Source organism: Ipomoea triloba, chromosome 9, assembly GCF_003576645.1.
Source record: "Ipomoea triloba cultivar NCNSP0323 chromosome 9, ASM357664v1".
Lineage (NCBI taxonomy): Eukaryota > Viridiplantae > Streptophyta > Magnoliopsida > Solanales > Convolvulaceae > Ipomoea > Ipomoea triloba.
The window spans coordinates 8,904,605-8,917,645 of record NC_044924.1 but is presented as its reverse complement, the minus strand read 5'-3'; the positions used below and the strand labels follow the sequence as shown (position 1 = coordinate 8,917,645).

Genomic DNA, 13,041 nt, shown 5'->3' with positions numbered 1-13,041 from the left:
AATAGTAAATGAATTGCAAATAAGGTGATGTGGAAGCTTTGCAAGTTGAGAGACTTTACAGGCTGCGACGGCTAGTAAAACCTTTCGACCTTGACAAAATATGACGGTCTTATACTCTTATTCATGAGTTAGATTTTTTATAATATTACACTTTTTCTCAATACTATAATTTTCTTAATAAATAATCTTAATAAAATATCGGATACAATATTGTATAAGTGTAAAAGATATATATAGTCACTATTTGTATAACTGATTTTTCTTAAATTTTTATTTAATTACCTCCAAATACAATAAAATAGAAACTCAAATAAGTAAAAAAGTGAAATGCCAAGCCGTTTAGGAGTGCCACTGAACAAAAATATCTCGCAAGCACCACTTCATGCCATGACTGATTTTTACCTTGATTTTATTTTAGTACTACTGACTCTGTTACAATGTAGTATCTCCGAGCCGAGTCAACAGTTGCCTCCAATGAAGCTCGATCCCACTTCCATCATCCATGTGGAAGTGTTAACCGGGACACCAGGTGCCACTAGACCACAAGGTCTTTCGTTCTTTGTTTAACCATGGAAACAAGAATTTTATTTTTATTTATTTATTTATTTTTTATAGGAATAATGATTTGATTTTTATAACCTTTATGTTTCTCTACTTTATATGGATCTTACAATTTGGTGTTGTATTGAGAGTTGCAACTAAAGAGTTCCTTCCCAGCAAAAATGATTAAACCAACGTAGGAGGAGCCGGTGGAAGGACAACAACAATGGTGATAATATGTGATTAACTCATAAAGGATTATAAAATTTATAGACCAATCATTATTCCATTGATCATGGTGTGTGGACCACAAGGTCTTTGGCTATGCAAATTGGATTTAATAAATATCTTTTTTGATTATACCACACATGTGTTTATAAATCTTTATTTTACCGTCATTCATAAATATAGTGAGGAAATGTAGTATTTATCAATACAATTAAAAATAACTAATTATAATGTAAAGTAAGTGTCTATAGTTGTTTGATATTAGTTGGTCGTGTGACGCTAAATAATAAATGATTCTAAATACCTTATACAAGTAATACATAACCAGAAACATCATAGCAAAATCATATCTTTACCCAAAAAGGAAAAAAAAACACTAGTTGCGCCTGATGAACAAAGAACTATCATGCATATACACAAGACATGAAAGTAGAACAACACAAGATCTGATTCTATGCATTTTGCACCATATCTATGCTTTTACGTACAAGACTTGAGTTCAACCAAACTTATATAGGAGGTCATAAATGGTTCAGTATAGGGGCTAATTCGACATTTCAGCGCCTTTTCACCCAAACCGACGCTATTGCAGCCCAAAGCCCCAAACCCTTACTCCGGTGACCCCTCTCTCGATCTCACCGGCTATATTTCTCCGACGGTGGTAGTTCATTCTCAGGTAATCCATTAGTAGTCCATTTCAAGTCGTACTCAATTGTGTTCGAGTTTGAAGTTAGCAATTTGCGCTACCATTATCATCTGATTTTAGTATTGGAGACACGAGTATATGCATTTAACCTCCTATCGGCATTGTTGTAGACGCTCCTGATTGATGATTTCATGTAATATAGATATGGTTTGGGCGTTTCTGTAATTTATCCATCCTTGTGTCCTCGAGGTAGAGGGTTGAGTTCCTGAAATTTATATCTCCATTCGATTATCAGTGTAATGGATTGTTAGTTTTTGCGGGGCATCTGTCCAAGCAATGTGATATGTTGCTCGGTATCAATCACATTATTGCTAATTGGATCCATATCAGTATAACTTAGTACAGTATACATGGTTTGCCTCTGTGGTTCTGGTGTGTAACATTGGGGAAAAATGGTCAAGTTATGTGAATTCAGTAACTCGATAGTTTCAATCGTATCGGAGTTATCAATTATGATCAGTTCTAGCAATTGTTCTGGAGAATCAACAGCTGCAGGAGTTTATTGAAAAAGAGGCATAAGGCTTGAGTGCTTCCAAGTCCCAAATATATGCCCATGGGCCATGGCCTCTTTCTATGTTGAAGTGTTTTATGATGTTAGTTTTGGGTTTACCATTGCCTTGATGTAGTAAAACCATTTCAAATAGACTATTTGGTATTATTAATGGTCTTGTAAAGTTAATCTTTATCATTTCTTGTTCTCTGAATACCGTTACTGTCTTGTGCATTTCCCTCTTTCACTTGAACTTTTTATTCTTATATATTTGGTGTTTGGCAGATTTCCAATTAATGGCAAAGCCAAAACAGAGACAATCTGCGCATTCACGTTCAAACAAGAATGATGATCCGGATGCTGAGCAAATTGACCAACCAGCTGAAGATGATTGGGTGATAGTCAAGAAGCAGAGAGTCACTATTCTTATTCCTGCTTTACCTGCCTTTGAGCAGCCCATAGCGATTAATAGTGGAGATAGCCCTCTGCAGGCACAGCCAAGCAAAGCTATGAATACCCCGTCGTCTCCAGTGCCCTTAGTGCTTAATTGTGGAGAAAGCCCTCGGCAGGCACAACCAAGAAAAACTATCAATATCCAGCCTTCTCTAGTAGAAGAAATGCACACTGAGAAGCATGCAGTTGTTCAATGTGAGAAATCCATATCTTTGGGCCATAAACATACTGTGCAAACTATCAATGTAGCACCTGCCCCTCCTCAACCCACATTGCATTTCCCGAAGCCGTCAAGATTAAGTATTGGTTCAGAAAATCCACCAGTTTGTAGTTTTAGATCCAGCAAGATAAATGGTATTTGCAATGTGACAAAAGTGAGCAAGCAAACTATGATTATTGCCAATGGAGGTTCAATGATTAATAAAAGAATGAGGGCATTTAATCTCGAGAGAAGGCTTCAAAGAGCTGGTGGGCTGACCAATTGGCTAGTTTCATTAGGGCTTGGTCATTTTATAAAGATCTTTCAGGGTAAGAATGTCAATAAATTTCAGCTGGCGAATTTGACAATGGAAAAGCTGAAGGACATGGGTTCATTTGCTGTTGGTCCCCGGAGAAAGCTGATACATGCTATTGATTGCCTTTGCCATCCATAATGTTCTAATCATGCATGAGCTCATGAGATAGTAATGGCTTCTCCGCATTTGACAAAGTCAGGGCAGCATTCCCTGCGAAAGGTATACTCTATCCTTTAGGCCCGTCTTCAATACATGTAAATATACCCTGTGAAAGATCCTATATCTGTGATATGTAATTCGAAACTCAGAACTATATTTAGATTTAGATGAGATACTAAAATTGTAGTAGCAGTAGTGCAGTACCCATCTTGGCATCTTCCACCAAAGATGGGCACAGCCCTAAAAAATATGGGACATACTAATGCAGGCAGCCTTTAGTGCCAGTCAGGTGATATCATAAATCCTATTGGAAGGTTGAGAAGTTTTTGTTTATTATTCTATTTTGTTTTCACTTTTTAAAAGAATGGAACATGTTGCTTCACTTGCTTGGACCCCCATGATGTTCTTCATTACAATCACTTGCATCGTATCATTTTCCTTAATGGGAGAATCTACAATCGTGATTATTTGTCAGGTGAAAAAGATGCTGGCTGGCTGCCTCTAAAGATGGTGCTCTTCCCACTCATCTTTGCCTTAAAATAACAATAATAAAATCCATTAAGCCAAAAGCTAAGATGCTTTTTACTCAATCAACTATTCCCTGCTTATAATATGACGTTAGCTTATGCATTGTACTGTATGCTTTGGATAAGGTAGTCTTCACGTCTATTCCTTTCCTTTAATCCTCAGTGGGGGTGTTGGCTCGTTGTGCTTCAATAGGTTAAGAAAGTATGTATAAACAGATACTACATTGTAACAGAGTCAATAGTATTCAAAAAAAAAATCCTTTCCTTTAATACATGCGAAAAAACAACCTCATCAAATCCAGAATAATTGTCATTCATCACCTAAAGCATCGCTTCTAAGTCCAATTCCACCACAATCTTACATGAATTGATACTTGATAATAACAAGTGGGATGCAATTTGCTAAAACAAATTCATTAGTTACAGGAATTTAAAATAATTTACAGCCTGAAAAGAATAAAGGCAGAGGCATTGATTCTGGTGAGTCATACTCACTGTTCATTGCGTATGTTGGTAGTATATTAATAATTGGTGTGTTATTAAATGATAAATTAGATAAGAAAGAAAGGGGAGTGGTCCACAGCAAGAGAAGTGGGTGTGGGATGATGAGTCTCACTAGCAGGAAAAAGGCATTATTGAGTGCATTTGCAAATTGCAGCCACATATTGGGTAATATGGTGTCATCTATTTGAGACTGACAACATATATGCAATCTAAACACGTAATGTACCCAATTGTAAATATGTACCTTTGTGCGCATGCATGTATATGATGTCAACCCATCCACCTAGAATTGCCTATGCTTTAATTCCCCAACTTGTCTTCATACTACGATTGCAATGGCTTTTTGGGGGAACTAACAAAACTTTCATTTCATCTTCCACAAATGTCATGTCATTCACGTACTTTCTCATTATTTTCATTTATCACAATGTATACACACATATAATAATAATAATAATAATAATTCAATATATATTTGAGAGTAAACTATACTCTTTTATTATTGAAAACTAGAGTTTTATCCCAATGTTTTGTTGTCACTAGTGAATCAAGTTATAATTATTAATAAGAATAACTTGATATTGATGTAATGTTGTCACTTGTTTTGTACTCCGTATATTTAAACTTTATAATGTATACACCATATGACCATAACATATAGAAACTCTTTCCATATCATATGTAAATTGTAATACAAGATAATTAGGCATCTATCTTATCAGTGTTACATGATTCCTTGGTTATAAATCACATGTTTTTCATTTGTGGTGAGATACACTTTACCAAATTTGTGGTGAGATACACTACTTTACCAAATTGCACGTACAAGACAATTATAGACATTAGTAATTTTATTTTGTCTTGATTAATAATGTATAAAGAGACAACGTCTGCATGTAGCATTAACCTCTCCCATACATGAATATGTATATATAATTATATATATGACAAACCAATGATCAATCACATCAAAACTTAGCTCCATGCCCCATCCATTAATTTACAATATATATATATATATATATATATATATATATATATATGTATTAAGTTGATCCACTATATTTTTTTTATGAAAATTCAAAATTGAAGACCGAATTACCCTTGTATTTAACGATATTTAAAATATTTTGTTATAATATAATTAACTCCTTATAAAAATAATTTCTAAATTTACCATTCATGTTTTAAAATTTTCTTAAATTACAGTTGTGTTAATGCAATTGACCTATTCACTTTTTATTCTAAGTTCCAAATTTAATTTTTTATGAAAATTATCTATTAGTTTTATTGATTTGAGCCGATTTGAAATCTTTTTATTAAAGTCATTAGACGCATTTCACCAATAACGAAGTTTTGGATTAGACGCATTTCACACATAACGAAGTTTTGGATAGCAACAGTGGGTTCCTCATAAATCAAAGCTGTGATCAATTATTAAAGATTTTCACAGCATTAAAAATTGAAAAGATGAAGAGTCTATCATGGGCAGGAAAGATGACGGATATTTTCAAATCATTTTCTTTCACCACCTACGTCCGCCGCCACCTCCGCCATCTCCACCGCCACAAACTTTTTCTTCTTATATTAAACTCCTCCATGGTATCTCTCTCGTAACTCGTAAGAATCGCAAACAATGCCTCCATTACTTATGAAAACGCCGTTTGGATCAAAATCTATGTATGCTTTCCTCATCCTTCTGTTCACGCTAGTCTTCTTCGCTACTCTCCGCCATGAGCAAAACCTCCGCTCCTCTCCCGCCAAGCGAAGTATCCTTTTCTACGAAGATATTTTCCTTTCCTCCGCCTCCAACAACTCCATCGCCGCCTACCTCCGCGAACTAACCCTCCGACCGCACCTCGCCGGCACGACGTCGTCTCTCGCAACGGCGCTTTACGTGAAGGCTCAGTTCGAGTCCGAAAACCTCGCGACTCACTTAACTAACTACACCGTTCTATTGTCCTTCCCCGTGTCCTCTTCCTTGACCGCGCTTTTCGCTAACGGCTCCGTTATTTCCGTCTCGTTGTCCGAGCGCGGGGTCCCGGGAAACGGCGTCGTAATGCCGTACCACGCTTACTCCCCCTCCGGCTCCGCGTACGGCAAGGCCGCGTTTCTGAACCACGGGAGGGAGGAGGACTACCGTGCGCTGGCGGCGCAGGGGGTGGAGGTCGAGGGATGCGTAGGGGTTGTAAGGAGAGGCGGCGGGATGTCGAGGTACGAGGTGGTCGAGAGGGCGGCGGTGCATGGAGTGGCGGCGGTGCTAATGTACACCGATGATGGTGACAGGGAGGAGTTTACGTTCACTGAAGGGGTGGAGAGAGGGACGGTTATGGGGGGTAGCCTAGGGGACCCACTGAGCCCCGGATGGGCCGGGCTCGAGACCGGGGAGAGACTCCAATTAGACAACCCGAGAGTGGGAGAGAAATTCCCCAAACTTCCATCGATTCCGATTTCCATAGACGCCGCCAAGACGATATTGAGGTCCTTGAAAGGGGCTGAAGTACCTCAAGAATGGCAAAACGATCTAAAGAGTAGTAGCATTGATATTGGAAGAGTTGGACCTGGCCCCACAATGCTGAAATTTTCATACGAGGTCAGCTCACCTTAAAATTTTGTCTTTCTATGAGTTTTTGGAGGTTTGATGTGTGTCTGTTAGTCTATGCTATTGATATAGGATTTTTGTTTGGTTGTTTACATACTTTTTTTGAATACAACTAACTCAATATTGCCTCCACAGAGGCTTGATCTCATAACCCCTATATGGGAGACTTACTGCGTGCCATCTGAGCATAAGTTGCTTGGTGGTTGTCTACATACTTAGCTGATCTGAAGTTGACTTTTTGAAGACAGTAGGGAACTTGTCTTAGAATGGTTGCTATTCTAAATTCTAATGGGGTCATAGCAGTTAGATTTGACAGAATCATAAATGCAATAGCTAGTTGGTTTCAAGAAAAAATAGTACTTAACTTGGTAAATAGATAACAGGTATCACCAAAGTTTAGAGTGGCTGGGCAGGAATGAAATGTTGTATCTCTAACCTTGTTTATATGCAAATGCCCTTTTCCACATGCTTAGCCTTGATGTTAGGTAGTCGGGTTTAGGAAGCAAATTGTAGGGTTATGATACAACACTGAGGTTGTATCGGAATACTCTTCTTCAAGTCAAGAGCTAAACTCCCGAAAGTGCGGGAGAACATTGAGTCAAGAGCTAAACTCCAGAAAGTGGGGGAGAAAAGACATGGTTGGGCTATGAGTGGTATAAATACATGGATAACTACCTTAAACCACCCACTATCCACTATTCTTAAAGTAGAGTTAACCTCCCTTACACTAATTATAATAGTAGTCATTCCAATATAATAATAATGATAATAGTAACTGCAGCAACATTGCACCATGGGTGTATCAGGGTTAGCAGCCTTAACTTTTTCATGAATTGACTGGTAAATAGTTATATTAAGAAAGTCTATGCTCTATTTATAGTAATTTCATTTAAGCTAACATAAGAAAGGCGGGGCTGAAGTGGGGAGATATGATGGATTCACAGTTTCACTTTAAATGTTTTCTATCTCTAATTAAGGAATTTTTTTGTTTAATGTATGTAGGGGGAGAAAAAGATGTCTACAATACATAATGTTTTTGCTGTCATAAGAGGATCAGAAGAGCCTGATCGCTTTGTACTTCTTGGGAACCATAGAGATGCATGGACTTATGGAGCAGTTGACCCTAATAGTGGCACAGCTGCCCTACTTGAAATTGCACGTCAATATGCTCTGCTCATGCGAATGGGTTGGAAACCTCGACGAACAATCATTCTTTGCAGTTGGGATGCTGAAGAGTTTGGGATGGTAGGCAATATTACCTTTCGAGCATTCATTTAAATTTTCCAGTAATATTTTGCAGGTTGCTATGTTCCAGTAATATTTAGCATTTGTCTGTGGAGATTTAAACAACTTCGGTGAATTCTGTATTGGCATTATAGTATTATACATATGACTTTCACTGCCACATTCAATCTTATTCATTGCAGTAAGCTTTTGGGCATCAAGAGTGAAAAAATTTCTTCAGCTAATAACGGAAGTGGTTTAACAATTTTTCACATGCTAGTTTCATGATGGAAAGTAATTAACCTCTTTTATCTAACTTCCTATTCATTTTCAGTTTCTATATATTGCTTTTCGTGCTGCTATGTTTCATCTTCTGGACTTTGTTTTAATGTTTCTTTCTGGATTCTTTAAATATCATGATTGTTCAGATGTGCTTGTTTGATAAAACAAAAAAATGTGTTCTGATTTCCAGCTGCTCAAATAGCACATGGCTTTGGAATTGAAACCAAATCTTTAAAACGACTTATGAAGTGTTATTCTTGTTGCTTCAGATTGGATCCACTGAATGGGTTGAACAGAACCTTCTCAATCTGGCCTCTAAATCTGTAGCCTACATAAATGTTGATTGTGCCGTTCAAGGACCTGGATTTTTTGCCAGTGCAACTCCTCAACTTGATGACCTTCTTCTTGAAATTGCTAAGAAGGTAAACCAACTCTGCCTCAATTGATTTGGTGTTTTGGCTTGGTGCTCATACTAACAATTTTTGCTGTGATCGTCACTAATGCCCTTATGTAAGGTTAAAGATCCTGATACGGAGATGATGACAATATTTGAGAAAGAGACAGTTACCAACCAAGTCATGAATGTAAGTTTTTCCACTCCCTGCTTTCTTTCTCTGCTCTTCATGACACCTAAAGGGCATTAAAGGATTGGGACCTCAGAATTAAAATTGACTACTTTCATTTTAATTCTACATGTGTGTTTTGTCTTTCGTTTCAAGACAGCTTGATCAATTCAAAATGAACGCCTTATTTCCTTTTTATTTGTTTTGATCTTAATTATACATCATTTTCGTTTTCAAAAAAAATTATACATCATTTACCCCTCTCTCACTCACGCATAGACACACGTGTGGATGCAGCAAACTGCACACATACTTTAAATACTGCCATGGAGGCTGAAAAGATAAGGCTAGCAATGAATAAGGAAAATGTCTAGCCATGCTGGAACTTTGTTCCTTAGTTACCATGATTGTCAAATGTAATTGGAAGATTGACTCCTGTGCATAAGTCAATGAGAAAGAGACAGTTAATAAACCTGCTAAATGACTAATTTTAACACACTTATTAGCAGGTGATTTTCTAACCCAAAGCTTGCATTAACTTCTTTTGTCAGTTTCATATTCAGGCTTCCAAAACTATGAAATTTGTTTAGCCAGTCAATTACTCTCACTTGACTTTGTTTGCAATTGTAATGGTAGTGCTCTCCTGTTAATTCCTATTTTTGACAGCATCCTATCCAGTCCTTTATATAAATTATTTTTTAATTTTCCGTTTTCATTTATGCTAGAAAACTCCCTCTGTAACTGCAATATTCTTGGCTGCATTGCAGATCCAGAGACTTAGCCAAGTAGATTCAGATTTTGCTCCATTTTTGCAACATGCTGGAATTCCTTCCATTGATATGTACTATGGCAAAGGTAGAGTGTTGATCACCTGCACTTAGCATTTATAGTATTTTAGGCATATTCTTGTGCCAGTTGGATTTCTAATGTTCTTTTACTCTCTTGCAGATTTCCCAGTATACCACACAGCCTTTGACTCATACGATTGGATGGTGAACTCTGGAGATCCATTGTTTCATCGGCATGTGGCAGGTAGCTGCTTTGTTCTTTAGTGCTTGTATAAATGTTCCTCATTATGTCAAAAGTCAGGAGCCTGATGTCTCATTAGATATTCTGTGTAAGATATATTGAGTGCTTTTGTAGGCTAGCAATATGATTTTTGGTATTTATTTTGTTTAATTTTATTGTTTTAAAAATATATTTATCTTGCTTTCAAAGTTTTCTTAATAACCTCATGATTTAAGATGATCCTTTTTAAGAAATTTGAAATCTGACAACAGTAACAGGAGTTTGGGGACTTATTGGTCTTCACCTTGCTGATGATGCAATTCTACGTTTTAACTACGTCTCTTATGCAAGACAGTTGCTGGTATAAACTTTTTGTCTAGATCATTAGGTGTTGATTAATTAATTATTTCTTTATTTTTTTCTATAGCATTTTGGAACTTCTATACAACATAGTGCGCTTTAAAACTAATGATTCTTAATATTGCTGTGTCAAATTATAGGGGTATACACATATCTTGACTGAAAAATTGGGAGGGAGCTTTTCATTGCATCCAATAACGGATGCCATTCAGGAATTTATGGCTGCAGCTACAGAAATTGAGGAAGAAGTGAAGGTTCTAGAGAAGATGCTTTCTTGTGTAATTCTTTTATTCTTGTCTTGTTTTTATATGGAGGTGGAAGCACAAAAGAATACGAACACGTGTGACTTTTGATTCATACTTTGCTCTTATATGTTATCGGTATAGTTGGAGAATTAATGATGTTACTGTTCTTTTCCACTATTTAATTCTGTAATGCAGAAACTGAGCGAGGATGAAACCATGGATGACCTTTTTATTCTGAAGAGGCGGATGTTAAATGATCGATTGATATTTGCCGAAAGGGGTTTCTTAGATGGAGAAGGGCTTCCAGGAAAGCAATGGTTCAAGCATCTTGTAAGCATTTGTTCCAGAACACTATATATTGTTTTATTGAGCAGTAGACCAGAGGTTTTAGAAGTTTGTAGCTTGATACTTCTGAACCAGACCGCATAAGATCACATATTTCATCCATTGAGGAGTTTTAGAGATCCTTTTGAAATTTGCAGAAGTTGTGTTCATATGTAATAAGTGGTTAGCTTCGATATTTAGAGTTGATTCTTGACTGGTTGAATTGCAGGTTTATGGGCCTTGTACTAACCATGAAAACAATCTAGATTTCTTCCCTGGAATTGTCGATGCCATAGCTGGATCCACTGGCATGAATAACATAGACAGGGAAGGCGTGATTCGACATGAGATCTGGCGAGTTGGGAGGGCTATTCAACGAGCTGCCTATGCTCTCAAAGGCCAACTAACCTGAAGTTACAAGCATTAAACAAATATTCAGTTGGTGCCCTCAGTTCACTGTTAATTCTGTCTCTTCAACAACACGTCTTACCTGTAAAATGTTGAATTGGCAGATGGCCAATCTCCTATTTGGCTATCATTCGACCGAATTTTGTCCTGTCTGGTAGTATTTTTGTTCCGGTTGCAGGCCAAATGACATTTTCCAAATATATTAACATTTTGTGTCGTGGTTTCCACATCAGCCACACCTATGTATGCTATGTTTTTGCTCCATATGTTTTAGGTTCATTTGATAATCATGGATCTTAGCACTTCTACTCCACGTGTTTAGGATCAACTAGTTTGTATATTGTAAATGAATAACATTTTGTTTAAATTAAATGAATACTTGAATAGCAAGAAGTTTATGGCCAATATAGTCAGGGTGTGTTTGTGCTTTTACTTAAACTTTGGATAATTAATCCATAGGTACAGTTTAATAATGCTTTCATGTCTAATGATATAGAAATGGAATGGAGATCGAATTTACTTTCTATGTAGGAAACAAATGCTTTATCCATTGAGCTACAGGTGTTTAGCTCACAAACATCAATGAGGAAGCATCAGCAGAACCCTCCCCACTTTCTGCAACGACGTTCCACGCTCTCAAGCAGTCGCTCAACTGCTGTCCCGATGGTATGTTTCTCTTACTCAACCAATGGTATGCTTTTCTTACTCAATGAAGAAAAGGAATATACTCGTGTTTTATTAGCTTAATTTATATATGGATTAGATTCTGTTTACCTTAGAACAGAATTTGATTTTGTTGAGAAGATGAACTCAGACCTTAATACCAAAAGAACTAAACCATACACTTTGGGGCTAGATGAAATTGAATCTTTAGGATTTTGGTACATCTTTTTACCTTATTCTTGCTTTGTTTATTTGTTAAAAGATTTATTGGAAAACATGTGAGAGTGCTAGATGAAATTGAATCTTTAGGATTTTGGTACATCCTTTTTACCTTATTATTGCTTTGTTTATTTGTTAAAAGATTTATCGGAAAACATGTGCTATTGAGTGCTATTCTTGCTTTGTTTATTTGTTAAAAGATTTATCGGAAAACATTTCTTGCTTTGTTTATTTGTTAAAAGATTTATCGGAAAACATGTGCTATTGAGTTTATTTGTTAAAAGATTTATCGGAAAACATGTGCTATTGAGTGCTATTCTTGCTTTGTTTATTTGTTAAAAGATTTATCGGAAAACATTTCTTGCTTTGTTTATTTGTTAAAAGATTTATCGGAAAACATGTGCTATTGAGTGCTATTCTTGCTTTGTTTATTTGTTAAAAGATTTATCGGAAAACATGTGCTATTGAATGCTATTCTTGCTTTGTTTATTTTTTAAAAAGATTTATCGGAAAACATGTGCTATTGTCTTATCTGTTAACAGTACCCTGAATCCTCAATATAGTATTGCCTTCTGAATGAAGGCTCTTAGGACTCTTGAGAGATAACGATCTTACCTGCTGGTGATCATTAAATAAAATATAATAACTACTCAGACTAATGGATATTTAGGGTGTGTTTGGAAAGCAGTTAAATGACTTCTGGAAAATGAGTCATTTTCCGGAAAATAAGTTCATTTTCGGTGTTTGGATGTACTCTGGAAAACTGGTTGTGTGTGTTTGGTTCATTTTCCGGAAAATGAGTAGAAATGTATAATTATATATTTTTATTATTTTATTTAAAATATAAAAATATATAAACTAATAATATTTATTAGAAATTAGAAATATTTTATATTTTTTTACAAAAAAACGTCGCACGAAGCCATTTTCCGTTTCCAGAAAATGACTTCCGAATTTTTTGTCCGGAGGTCATTTTCCATGGTCAACGGAAAATGTTTTCCGTTGACCACATTTTCCGGAT

General features: G+C 36.3%; 2 protein-coding genes across 5 annotated transcripts; both read left to right on the top strand.

Moving 5' to 3' along the window:
• The first annotated feature begins 1,298 nt into the window (after nucleotides 1–1,298).
• LOC116028919 lies at nucleotides 1,299–3,483 on the top strand. The gene is made up of 2 exons (XM_031270776.1): nucleotides 1,299–1,444; nucleotides 2,250–3,483. The coding sequence occupies exon 2, from the start codon at nucleotides 2,261–2,263 to the stop codon at nucleotides 3,068–3,070; it is 810 nt and encodes a 269-aa protein (XP_031126636.1). The 5' UTR covers nucleotides 1,299–1,444; nucleotides 2,250–2,260; the 3' UTR covers nucleotides 3,071–3,483.
• Nucleotides 3,484–5,553: 2,070 nt separating this feature from the next.
• LOC116030293 (probable glutamate carboxypeptidase AMP1) lies at nucleotides 5,554–11,543 on the top strand. 4 transcript variants are annotated; one of them, XM_031272507.1, is made up of 10 exons: nucleotides 5,554–6,715; nucleotides 7,727–7,969; nucleotides 8,500–8,652; nucleotides 8,746–8,814; nucleotides 9,519–9,648; nucleotides 9,742–9,825; nucleotides 10,074–10,162; nucleotides 10,302–10,439; nucleotides 10,602–10,736; nucleotides 10,960–11,543. In XM_031272507.1, the coding sequence occupies exons 1-10, from the start codon at nucleotides 5,759–5,761 to the stop codon at nucleotides 11,140–11,142; spliced, it is 2,181 nt and encodes a 726-aa protein (XP_031128367.1). In that variant the 5' UTR covers nucleotides 5,554–5,758; the 3' UTR covers nucleotides 11,143–11,543. The 4 variants fall into 4 exon arrangements, with proteins under 4 accessions (XP_031128367.1, XP_031128368.1, XP_031128369.1 ...); XM_031272508.1 differs by having other exon boundaries at nucleotides 5,557–6,715; nucleotides 10,302–10,415; XM_031272509.1 differs by having other exon boundaries at nucleotides 5,558–6,715; nucleotides 9,561–9,648.
• Nucleotides 11,544–13,041: the final 1,498 nt, after the last annotated feature.